Raw genomic sequence first — 13188 nt, forward strand, 5'->3', positions numbered from 1 at the left:
TGCCTCCGAGCGCGCTTTCTACTCCCCCCCCATCCCCGCCTGGCAGCCTGAAAAGTCGGAGGAGGAGGCGGGAGCAGGGAGGAGTGGCAGGCAGGCAGGCAGGCAGGAGAGCGCCGCCGCCGCCCGGTCGTCTGCCTCCGAGCATGCTCCCACTCCCCACTCCCCGCCAGGCGCCCAGCAGCCTGAAGAGGCGGAGAAGCGCCCGGCTGGCTGGCAGGCGCTGCAGCGGAGGTAAAAAGAGAGCCTGCAGGAGAAGGAGGGAGGCGGTGATCGCCCGGTTAGGGCGGCGGCGGCGGCGGGGCTTGGGGGAGCGGGGTGCAGTTTGGCGCCCCTGAGGGCCGGCGCGCCCTAGGCGAGCCCCTAGCTCGCCTAGCGGGCGAGCCGGCCATGATTGTAAGCCACACTGAGGCTCCGAGTGAAGGGTAAGGTACAAATCCAATCTCCTCCTCCTCCTCTCTTTTATTCTTTCAGGCCTCCTTCCACTGTGGATTGTTATTACTGTGTAATCCTATACAGAATTATCAAGATAAGCCACTTTGCAGAAATCCATATGGAGAGGTGGCATAGGCTTACACTTTGATTCCTCTTTTAGACCATCTGGGTTTTATCCCTTTGTTCTTTTAGTAGGGTTTTAATGGTTTCATTGGATGCAATCTTAAATTGTTTGCTGCATTTTTTCCTCAGATTTTGCTGCATCTTTTTATCTCACTATTTTATTGTTTTTCTGTTTTTTAGGATTCTTATTGCAATAAGTCATGCTTCAGATATTTATAGGCAGAGGCTGGGGATAAATGTGTTAAATAAATAAATATTTCAAAATATAACTTACTGTGTACCAAGCGACAGAGCACCTGCCCAGAGGGTTTACAGTCTCTACAAACACACAGGAACTGAGGGACTTGCAAAGAAGTAATGGAAGATGGATTGTGGAGTCAGTTGGCAACAGAGAAACAGGAAATGTGAAAATGGGTTGGCTTAGGCTAGGGGTTGTTTTAAAAATAAGAGTTGAGGAAGAAATCTAAAGGAGAGGGACCAGTTCAGGAATAGGAAGGGGAAAACGCCCCAAGCAGAATTCACTGAGATGTCAATTTTAAAAATCAGATTAATGACAATTAATGAGGTGGTGTGGAACAGAGGTATTGTAAAGGAAAGGGATGAGATATATTGATATGAATTAATCCTGATCAAATGCACATTCTGAGTGGCTGCTTGCCTGTTATGGAGGGGAAAACGGCTGCTGTGAAATGGTGACAATCTAAACAAACGTTTACCTTTTCCAATTTTTTCTTCATGTTCTTTTATCTGATCGATTATTTGCTTCAAGGTTTCAACACTCTTGTCTGTATTCTCCCAGAAATTCACTGCATTCGCAAACTGTGTTATTCGATAATAGCTACAAAGAACAACAACACTGGGTGAATGAGGCTGGCTCATCAGACTGTTCACAAGACTTGTGAAATCCTAAGCAGAGTTATACCCTTCTAAGCCCATTGGTGTCAATGGTCTTAGAAGGGTGTATCTCTGTTTAGGATTGTGCCATTGGTCTCCCTAACGTCCTTCATCCTTAGCATTTTGTTCCATTTTTTCCCCCCTTCAAGCTTCAGTCATCAAACCTTAAGGTTATCTTCAGTGCCACAAATTTTCCCACAGAACTTCTCTGCCCTGATTCTTCAAAAGACTCATAATTCATTGCCTTAGGATCAAATTAAATTCTATGTTCTGGTAGATATGAAAGTCTTTTCCATACAGAGATATGCTCATTGTCCGAATCTATGGCTCCACAAAAGGAGAATATTGTTCAAGACCAGACCATGAATTCTAGATTCCACAAGACAGCTGGTGATTAATCAAACAAGCATATAGTAACATTCAGTTGTGTGGGAACGGCTACCATCTCTGTAAGACTATACTGTCTGAATTGACTTTTAAAACATCCCCTACATTTTGGGGTTTCTACTACGGCTACCTAAAAACCAATTTCATTAACAGTCTGTCATTAACAATAACACCCTGCACAGGACAGACTGGGGACAGAGTCCTTATACATGCAAGGCATATGCTCTGCTACTTAAGCTTCAGGCCCTTCCCATTAAATAAAAGTGATCATGTTCTGGGTGAGATAACTGTTTGCAGGGGGTTCCATCTGTCTAGTGCCTTGGCCAAGGATCTCTCCCTAGTTGTGCTATATGGGATTCTCTGATTTGAGGTACCATGGATTGAACACAGAACATCAGGCACCACTAAGCCCTGGCTTCTTCTCATGTAAGCAGAGAGCACTGTATCAGTACGGTAATTCAGTGGCATGGGAGGAGGGGAGAATCCCCCCCCCAAGCTCATCTTAAGAAAAGGCAAATGTATGTTGTAAATAGAAAAATTATACCAAAACTTCAGCTTCTCATTCTCTTCCTCGGACTTATCTCGCTGGCTCAGGGCATGATGCAGCTTCTCTTCAATAATGGCCATGTTCTCCACAGGGACATATTTTGTAAACACGGCTTCTTTCAGCTCCTGGATCCGCTTTTGCAGATGAGCAAGGTGCTTAGTGAGAGCATTCATGTTGAAGGAATCTTTATGGCTGAGACCTGTTGAGGAAGGAAGAACAAAACTTTCCATGAATTTGTGACTGCAATGAGCACACCAGCTCTTTTACAGAATTCAAGTGGAGAACAAACTGGAATTAAAATAAAATGAGTGATAGCTTTCATTAACAAAATTTAAGGGGTCCTCCCACTTCTTAAAGGAAAAAGCCCAAGTATATCACAATGCTGAAAGGCACGGTCACATACTCTGTGTTCTGGCATACTGCACATGCTATCTAACGGCACAGCATCCACACGTGTGAAAAACAAAGTCAACAAAAAATAGTGGTCCTGTTCAACTGAAATTAAGCAGGAGAGCTACTTGTAATAATAATATACTTTATTGTCATTGCACATAGTACAACGAAATTAAAGGTGCAATCATTCGGTGATCTACAACCATACTCATACACCCACACAACCATTCACAACCATCCCATAACTCCCTTAAGGTTCACATTGCAACTTAAACCACCAATGTCACCCAAATTCCAATTTCATGCAACATTTAAAGCAATAATAGCTCTCGAATAAAAACTATTTTTTAATCTGTTTGTCCTTGTTTTAATTGTCCTATATCTTCTACCCGAAGGCAGCAGTTCAAACAGGGAGTGTTCAGGGTGTGACAAATCCTGCAGAATGTTCTTTGCTTTTTTCAAGCATCGAGAACTATACAATTCCTCCAGGAATGGGAGAAGGCAGCCAATAATCTTCTGGGCTGTGGTGATAACTCTCTGGAGTGCTTTCCTATCCACAGCCGTACAACTGGCAAACCAGACACAGACGCAGTATGTTAAAATGCTCTCTATTGAGCAACGATAGAAGGACATCAGTATTTTCTCACTCAAGTTATTTTTCTTTAAAAGTCTGAGAAAAAAGAGCCTCTGCTGGGCCTTCTTCACCAGAGCAGTGGTGCTAGCGCTCCAGGTCAAGTTTTGCTCAATAATCACTCCCAAAAACTTAAAAGGAGCCACCCTCTCCACACGTTCTCCACCAACAAACAGTGGCTGGACCAGGCAGAAGGTGATGTGAAAAACCCCCACTTGAGACCTTAGAGAGCTGCTGCCATTCTGAGTAGACAATACTGACCTTGATGGACTGATCGTCTTATTCAGTATAAGGCAGCTTCGTGTGTGTTCATCTGTAAAACAGAACAAATATATAAACATTGTTAAGGTAATAAGATAAAATTGTTCAAAATCCAGAAACATATGGAGCTGGAGAGTCCAAGGCCCTCCAATTTGGACACTAATCTATCTGGGAGGATGGTATTAAAGGCAGAACTAAAATCCACAAACAACAGCCTCACATAACTCCCCGGCTGCTCCAGATGTGACAGAGCAGTATGCAGAGTAGTGGTGATGGCATCCTCTGTGGATCTGTTTGCCTTATATGCAAACTGGTGACTATCCAGTGTAGATGGAAGACATGAGACGGTGTGACTACGTACCAATTTCTCAAAACACTTCATCACAACCGGAGTGAGTGCAACTGGTCTATAATCCTTGTATGCTTAACTCTGTTCTATTTTAAAGGATGGACTTAAAAACAATTTTGGCTTCTGCTGTCCCTTGGGCTTCTGATGTCTTGATTTTACTGTTTTAAGGTTAAGGAGTTATTGTTGATTTTTTAAAATTGATTCTTATCTGGTTTTAGTATGATATTGTGTGGTTTTAATTCTGCTGTAAGTGACCCTGTTTTATTAAGAGATAGGCAAGACAGAATTTGTTAAAAATAAATATATAAATCAATAAAAATTGATTATGCTTGGATCATGCCCCATTGTTGTTGTTTTTAAAGAAAACATCTTCAAAGAACACAAATAACTATAGTGCCACTGGGGTGGGAATTACCAGCTCCCACACCAAGAGACCTGAGAGATGTCAATCCTGATTCCTCCTTTCATAATGTGCCAGACAGACAGCAAGGGGTTTTTATCCTGTTCTTCTTTCCAGGGCAGTTTATTTATTTATATTTCTTTATAATTCTGATTTGTGAATCGCTCTGTCCCTGAATACTCATGGCTCTGTGTAATGTATTCAGCCTGACATGCCCGGACTTGCCCGGGCTGGCCAGGCACAATCCCTCAATAGCTTCAAGTTTAAAGACAATGGGTCCGTAGGATCCTAGCCGGCCCAATGAAAGGGCTAGGTCCCAAGCCGGGAGGCCAATGGGTCTCTCGGTTACTGTAAATAGCCTATCGGGAGTAGGGGGTGTGTTTAGGTGAGTTTGGTGGCGGGTTTTCTGAATGAATATAAACCGGCCTGCGAGCTGGTCAGTTGTCTTTGTTCCTGACTAAATAAAGGTATGCTTAGCTGAATCACTCTCTGCCTGCATACTTTTCACTCTGAGTGATGACCAATCCAAAATTATGGCTCTGAGTGATGACCAACCCAAAATTCTTTAAGGGAAGTGGCTATACGCAGCCAGCGACTTTTGCTGGCTTTGTTTACCATTGCCGGCACATGAACTTTGCCACGTGGTTTCAAGCCTGATCTCCCTCCCCCATCCTGTCAGACAGACAACCAGGGGTTTTTATCCTGTCCTCCTCTGCAGGAGTTTAGGGCAATAAATTTGTTCTCTCCTCCTGTGAGGCAGGTTTGGCAGAGAGAGGATAACGTGTCCAAGGACATCCAACAAACTCTTACCAGAGGGTTACCCAAGGACATCTAACAAGCCTTTCAAAACCAGCGTGATGTCATTGTAAGTGTTGGACTAGAACCTGGGAGATAAAGGTTTGAATCCCCACTCTGCCATGGAAGCTTGCTGGGTGACCTTGAGCCAGTAACACGCTCACAGTCTAACCTTCTGCTCACAAGGTTTTTGTGAGGATAAAACGGAAAAGGAGAGAATGTTGCAAGCCCCTTTGGTTCCCCCTTAGGGAGAAAGGCAGGGGTAAAAAGAAAGGCACTGCAGACAGATGGGGTGATTTCCCACAAGTGCTGCTCCACGCTCACTCCTCCCTTTTGCCCCGATGGTACGTGTCAATTTTACACAAGCTGCGCAGCTTCGTGTGATTTTCCCCACGTCTACTCAGTCCTCAAAACACAGGATTGAGTAGACGCGGGGAAAATCGCACGAAGCTGCGAGGCAAAATGCAGCTGCACAGCAGCTTGTGTGAAATTGACAGGTACCATCCAGCCAAAGAGAAGAGTGAGCGCGGAGCAGCGCTTGTGGGAAATCACCCATGGTGAGAATGTAGAAACAAGGAAGTAGGGAAGAAGAGCTGAGAGGTGACATCAGCAGGCTATCTTGAGAATAGGCAAGGTATGACTGGCCACTCCCCGCCCCCAGTGCTTCCTCAAAATGGCTTGCTGAAGAGATTGTAGTTGAATGCCACAGTTTTACTTGGGTCAGCACTGCACCAATGAGAGCCAATGTGGTGTAGAGGTTAAGAGTGGTGGACTCTAATTTGAAGAACTGGATCTGATTCCCCACTCCTCCTTCGCATGAAACCTGCTGGGTGACCCTGGGCCAGTCAAAGTTCTCTCAGGACTCTCTCAGCCCCACCTACCTCACAAGGCGCCTGTTGTGGGGAGAGGAAGGGATGTGATTATAACCTGCTTTAAAACAAGGTAGAGAAAAGGAAAAGCAGGGTATAAAAACCAACTCTTCTTCTCCTACCACACCGCAACCAATGAGGAGCTGTCTCCAAGGTACAGGCTAGCCATATGAGGATCATCCTAAATGAATCCTTGATGTTCAGAGACAGTATGCTGCAGAACACAAATTGCTGTGGAATAAAAGCAGGAGATGGCTGTTGTCTTCTGCTTGCTTGTCAGCTTCCCTGAAGGCTTCTAGTTGGGCACTGTAAGAAACAGGAGGATGGACTGGATGGCTCTTATTTAATCTCAGACAAAATTGATTTCTCCAGTATAGATGTCCTACCCGGTATGGCCTTAGAAGGATTCAACTTTTTGCCTTGGGGTGGAGTTTCAGCTGCAGATGCTGTCCTAAAATTTCTTATTTTCTGTATCAAGTTCTCAGTTCTTACAGAATTGCTCTCAATTTTCTTTATCCTAAAAAAAAAGAACAGCTATTTAAAGTTAGAATTGCGTCAGTATAATCCTGCCTCACTCATCCAGGCAGGTGCCTCAGGAGACTGGCTTTTGAAGTAGGGGGTCTGTGAGGGGCTTTAAACTCTTTGATTCTTGCAGCTGTTCTTATTTTAACCTTGTGCTTCTCATGAGGATTATTTAGCTTTTGGTCCCTTGCACTGGGGAGTTGGAATTTGGAATTAAAATGCTGGGTCAGAAGGAAAGTTTTAATGAATGCATCCATTCAAGGGGATAGAAGTGGAAGGGCTGTTTCTTACTTACTTGTTTCAATGCAGTTAAGGTTCAGAAGAAAGGGAATGTGGTTTTAAACTCTGAGCACAACGATGTTAAAAGTTGTTACCTCTATGTATCGGAGGCTTGGTATAATAAAACCTTAGTGTTTCAATGGGGAAAAAGAAAACTCTCAACAACAAAACATCCTATGCCTGTCTGTTTTTCATTCTCAGTCAACCCATTTGGGAAAGCTGCACGTCACAGTTCTCTTGAACAGCCAGGCAGATACTATAACATAACTGCATGCATCCTTCCACAGGAAGTCATATACTTTAAAACACTAATGCTCCCCTGAAACGAAGAAGCCTGTGTTTGCATCCGTATTGTGTTGTTGTATGCTCCTGGCACCGTAGCTTTTATGAGCTGCTGTTTTTGTTGCTGCTGTTTTTAGCATTAACGCAATTTCTGAAATTTTAGAAAGAAATTGGAGAGCCAGTGCGGTGTAGTGGTTAAGAGTGTTAGGCCAGTATTTGGGGGACCCAGGTTCGAATCCCCACTTGTGTTATCGAAGCTCACTGGGTGACCTTGGGACAGTCATTCTCACAACTGACCTACCTCACAGTTGTTGTGAGGATGAAATGGAGGAAACTTCAGGTCCTCCCCACTGGGGAGAAAGGTGGAGTACAAATGAATGAATTACATAAATAAATAGTTTCCTTTCATATTTTGTAAGCTGCTACAAACCTTCCTTGGGGCAGAAAAGTCACATTCAGTTGTTTAAAGAAATTATCTCTTCAATCATTAATATCCCCCCTTTCCTATCAACTAGTCTGGCTCAAGGCTGCTAACAAAAGCCAAGCAAGCAAAAGAAATAAAGCCAAAATGAAATTTAAAAAAATAAGCAATGCCCAAAACAATCTTAGGGGGAAGAGAAGTTCTTTTCCTAATCTTTTTCATGCTGGTCATAAGCATACGAAGCCATTTATAGAAACCCATTTGCATTTCACTTTGAACACATGAAGCTGCCTTAGACAGGAATAGTCAGAATCCCGTTCAGGTCCATTCAATGTCCTTAGGATTGCACTGCTAGTTAATCCATGGGTCCGTCTAGTGTAGTTCTGTCTGCTCTGACTGGCAGTGGTTCTCCAAACAAGAGGATCTTTTCCAGCTCTGCACCTCAAAAACTTGTTCATGGGAAACGGGAGGGGGGGGGATCTGGGGACTTGTATATGCACAGAAGTCACTCCCCTACTGAACTTAAATGTTTTGTGATTCATTTAAAATATTTCCATTCTGCCCTTCTTTATAAAACATGGATGGTTTTCAGCAGAATACAGTCCTTATAAAAAGACCCCTTTGTTCCCATATTAATGGGCCAACTGCACCAGTTGATTGTAATCACAATATTGCATATAAAATATGATGCAAGTCTATAGTTAAAGTAAGAGAAGGGGTCCCTTACTTCTCTTCCAGTTGAGTAATTCTCTTCTTATAATACATGAGAGTTGTAGGTTCACATGCTAACACTTTTAATTTTCCATGAAGGTAGAATGCAGTTCTCTGGCCTTTCTTTATTGTTTCTATAAAGGCATCATATTCCTGCTTGATAGTAGTCAGGATGTTCTTGTATGCCTTGACGTGCTCAATTATCTGGGTCAATAACAAGAAGATTGGGTATCTGCCACTGCTGATTTATAACATCACAAACAAAATAAGCAAACATTCCATTCCAAAAACTTACCTCTCCAAGGACCCAACTGCACAATCCCCTGCATATTTGCCCAGAAGTAAATCCTATTGTGTTAAATGCATGCTGCCCAATCCTATGTATGTTTACTCAGACGTAAACCTTAGTTATTCAATGGGACTGACTTTCAAGTAATTATGCCAGAGTGCTGCCTTCCACTAGTTCACTGATTGCACTGGGACTTCATTCATGTTTACACGTTTGTTTTCTTTTTTAAGCAACTGCTATCCTTATTTTAAACTTTATGAAGGACAAAGGATTGGATCCAGACTAAATTTTGCAATGGCAGAATGAAACTTTCCTGCCTCCCCCCTCCCACTGTAGCCCACTGACCACTACGAAATGCTGCTTCCTGAGAAATGACATGAGGGTGGTCTAAAGCAGGAAGGTGAAATTTGTCAATTTACTCTGGATCCAACCCCAAATAAAATGAACTCAGTCAAACAGAATGTGTATGTTACTTTACTACAGATGGTTCTAATCACAAGCGTTATATAGGTGTTCCCAGTTGCTAGTACTACCCAAAAGATCTGTGACTACCTACCGGTTACATACTGGAGTTTTCTACATGGGGACAAGCTTGTGTGGTATACCCACTGCTGATGCAACTGCTGATACAGCACAGAAGCAACAAGGGCTTCCAAATAGTAGGTTTCTCTGTAGCTTCCCTGACCTAGGCACCAGGCAGTGGATGCCACCACCTCTAGAGGGCTTTATCAGCATTCTTTCCTTTAAAATAATCAGCAACTGAATATCATTATTACAATCTGTGCATCATGTTCACTAAATTAACAGGCCAGTTTGGGTGGAGATTCTGGAGGGTTTTTTTGTCATCTTCTGGGTGTGGAACAGCGGTCACTGGGTTTGTGTGTGTGGGGAGGCATTTGTGCATTTCCTGCATTGTGCAGGGGGTTGGACTAGATGACCCTGGAGGTCCCTTCAAACTCTATGATTCTATGATTCTATAAACTTTCATTTTAAAAAAGTAAGTCTAGCTCTTTTTACTGAAGAGATATAATGGGGAAAGTATATCTCTGCAATGAAAGGAGATAGAGATGGCCTCTTTTTAAACATGAAGCCTGCGAATGCAGAGAACTGGAGAACCAAATTATTCTAATGTTTATACTAATATTTAATTGCCATTAAAAAAAAAGGCTGCTTGGTGGTGGGACAAGGAAGTGGCTGCTGTGGAAACAGGGGCGGGGGAAATGACTGCCCTAGAGGCATGACTGAGAAAAGCCACATTTCCCCATCCATATGGCTGCCAGATCTAAGCTTTGCCCTGATGCAGCTGCTGAAAAAGCAAAACTTCATAGCAAAGCAGATTTAGGAAAGATTTGAGAAAAGCCAGAGCAAACTCAGGCCAGGACACTAGAAGCCCCCCCACTGTTGCCCCCCCAAGCACCAAGAATACAGGGCATCACTTGCCCTAGACTGAGAGTTCCTGTCTATACCTTGTGGCTAATAGCCACTGATGGATCTCTGCTCTGTATGTTTATCTAATTCCCTCTTGAAGCTGTCCATGCTTCTAGCCGCCGCCACCTTCTGGAAAAAGTACTTCCTTTTATCCATTCTAACCCGACTGCTCAGCAGTTTCATTGAGTGCCCACGAGCTCTTGTATTGTGAGAGAGGGAGAAAAGTACCTCTTTCTCTACCTGCTCTATCCCATTCATAATCTTGTAAACCTCGATCATGTCACCCCTCAGCTGTCCAATCATGAACTGGATTAGCATCTCATCTATATTGGCCTAGAGTGGCCAGGTCCCCCCTGGCTCGTGGCAGGGGTCATAGGGTTGCCACATCCAGGTTGGGAAACTCCTGGAGATTTGGGGGATGGAGACTATGGAGGACAGGAACCTCAGTGGGGGTACAATGGCATAGAGTCCACTCTCCAAAGCATCCATTTTCTCCAGGGGAACTATTTCTTTAGTCTGGAGATGAGCTGTAATTCCAGGGGATCCCCGGGTTCCACCTGGAGGCTGGCATCCCTAATTTAGGCCCTGAACATGTGAGTATTTAGTCAGGAAGCTGAACATACATGAAGATGCCGTATACTGAATTAGATCATGGGTCCACCAAAATCAGTACTGTCTACTCAGACTGGCAGTGGCTCTCCAGGGTCTCAGGCTGAGAACTTTCACATCACCTACAGCCTGCTCCTTACTGGAGATGTCAGGGATTGAACCTGGGGCCTTCTGCATGCCAAGCAGATGCTCTTCTCACTGAGCTGCACTCCTCCACAAATTGTGCCTCAGTTCTGATCCCACTAGGTGGCCTTAATCAAGCTATTAGCCTTCTGCCTGAGATGTGGGGATAAAAATAGTGGTCAACTTTGCAGGGATAGGATTAATTATGTAAAGGATTTTGTGCACGTAAGTGCTACATTCACCCTAAGTTTCAGCAAGAAGAAGACTAGTATCCCAAGTCCATAAAGATCACACCCACTAATTCAGAAAAGTGTAATATATGTGGCAATGGTCAGTTACCATTTCAAACACATTTCTGTATATGACATAATACTCCTCAGCTGGCCCTTCCTCGGTACAGCCTACTTTCTCAATTTCTGAAATGATGTATCTCTGGATGCTCTCCAGAAACTCCTTCTCACTCTCTGGGATGATAGGAGGCAGTACTGAATGTCTGCTCACTCCGATGCCCGCTGATGACATAGTAGAGAAGTCAGCTAGGTTTCCATCACAGGTAGAAAGTGTAAAGCCTTGCTCAGTCTCCTTTGAATGGAAGAAATGCTTCAGTCACAGCCTAAAAGAAAAGATGTCACTGTTAAAATAATTAGAAACATCAAAAGATTTGGAGGCAATTCTCCAGCTCTTTGTTCTAGGAGAGTCCCATTGAACGGAATGTGGATTAAGAGAGCTGGTTACACTAGTGGATAAAGGCCTCAGCACTGCCATAAACCCATGAAATGGCCTTTAGGAAGCCTGCAGGGGAATGAAGCAGTGAAGAGACATGACTTTTATTAGCTGAATGATTAAGGTTACAGCAGCTAACCAGACCAGCTCTATCTGTTATGTACTATATTCCCCCTTCTGGTCTCTGTTTGTTAATGTGAAAATCTGGAATTCACTCATCTAGTAGAAGCTTCAAATTCCTTTCCTCCTCCATGGTATGCTAAGAAGATGTATGTTAGAAAATTTCTCAGGGTGTGCTGAGATGCTTTCATAAGGAATGTGAAGTGGCTTATAAAAGTACACCATTTACAAGGGACTGTGTTCAAAGCTGCTTTAATCTGCATCAGGTTGAAACATCTTGTTGTTGTTCAGTCGCATAGTCGAGTCCGACTCTTCGCGACCCCATGGACCAGATCCCGCCAGGCCTTCCTGTCTTCCGCCATCCTCTGAAGTTTGCTCAATTGAAACATCTTAGTGGGATACTTTATCTAACTAGCTGTCATTCTTTCTCTCACAGAACCTTGTATCCCACTCAGGGGGAAGAACTTGGAGAACCAGTTGGAGATTTCAGTAGCTTTCAGGTGTTGGAAGGCAGGCATATCCTATATTTTTAGACCTGAGCATAGGATGAATTTCTGTTTCTTGCTGGCTTCTTCATTCTGACTTCTTTGTTCTGAGAGAGCTTTCAAACAGCTTGAACAAAAGGACTTTTATAATGAACGTAAGGTTTGCTCCCTGTCAGGCTTTAAGATGCAGTAGTAGTCACTGCATAGGGAACTTGTATTTTAACCTTTTAAATTCATTTTTCCTGTGCTTGTTTTCTGATTTTTACCTGCCAATGCCATGTAAATTCTGATGTACCTTTATAAGAAATAACTCTTAACCTTTTTATTCTATGCTTTTGAGAAATGTCGCTTTTCATCTGTGCACACCATGTGTTGGTTTTATTTCCTAGATAGCAGTACGGTTTTTTAATTCTTTTTTTAAAAAATAAGAGACCCTGAGTAGACTAGTGACCTGAGGTAACAGCAATACTACAGAGGTTTTTATAAGTTTGGGTTGTTGGCTGGGTCAGGAGATGAAGAAGAAAAAATTCTACATGCCCCTGGAATCCTGAGTTTTACATTCCTTGTCTAAAATATGGGGATGATAATACTGGCCTGCTTTACAGGATTATATTAAAGGTTACTGAGTTAATGCATTAGAACCAGTTTGCACTAAGCATTGGTAAGGGAATATCACTAAATCTGAGCACACTCCTTGCAGACATAGCACAGAAATTTTCCAAATTAATTTTTTCCCCCAAGCAGATACACATACACTTGCACATAGCAATAATGGGACGTACTAAAACTAAGGACAAGCGATTGACCATAGGGAATACATGAGTGGACAGCAATTGCCCATAGGCAATACATGAATGCCAATAGAGAATGCATGATTGCCCAAAGGGAATAATGAAGAGTAGGCTTGCCCAGAGGGGATAGTGCAGTACATAATTGCCAATAGAGAATCCATGACTGCCCATAGGGAATAATGGAGAGGATGCTTGCCCATAGGGGATAATGGAGTACATAATTGCCAATAGAGAATCCATAATGCCAATAAAAAATTCATGCCTGCCCATAAGGAACAATGGAGAGGACGCTTGCCCATAGAGGATAATGGAGTACATAACTGC

The 13188-nt window shown here is 43.2% G+C and overlaps 1 protein-coding gene across 1 annotated transcript in view; it reads right to left on the minus strand.

Annotated features, from left to right (window-relative positions):
- Positions 1-11285, minus strand: part of CLHC1 (clathrin heavy chain linker domain containing 1) — a 23264-nt gene extending 11979 nt beyond the window's left edge. Inside the window, exons 1-5 of the mRNA XM_015426933.1 lie at positions 11085-11285; positions 8313-8500; positions 6468-6598; positions 2381-2582; positions 1272-1393 (exon numbers count right to left, since the gene is read on the minus strand). Of these exons, the coding sequence (XP_015282419.1) occupies positions 1272-1393; positions 2381-2582; positions 6468-6598; positions 8313-8500; positions 11085-11267 (826 nt within the window). The 5' untranslated portion in view covers positions 11268-11285. The remainder of the gene's footprint in view (positions 1-1271; positions 1394-2380; positions 2583-6467; positions 6599-8312; positions 8501-11084) is intronic.
- Positions 11286-13188: the final 1903 nt, after the last annotated feature.

The sequence above is a fragment of the Gekko japonicus genome, unplaced genomic scaffold (assembly GCF_001447785.1).
Source record: "Gekko japonicus isolate JY-2015 unplaced genomic scaffold, Gekko_japonicus_V1.1 scaffold141, whole genome shotgun sequence".
Classification (NCBI taxonomy): domain Eukaryota; kingdom Metazoa; phylum Chordata; class Lepidosauria; order Squamata; family Gekkonidae; genus Gekko; species Gekko japonicus.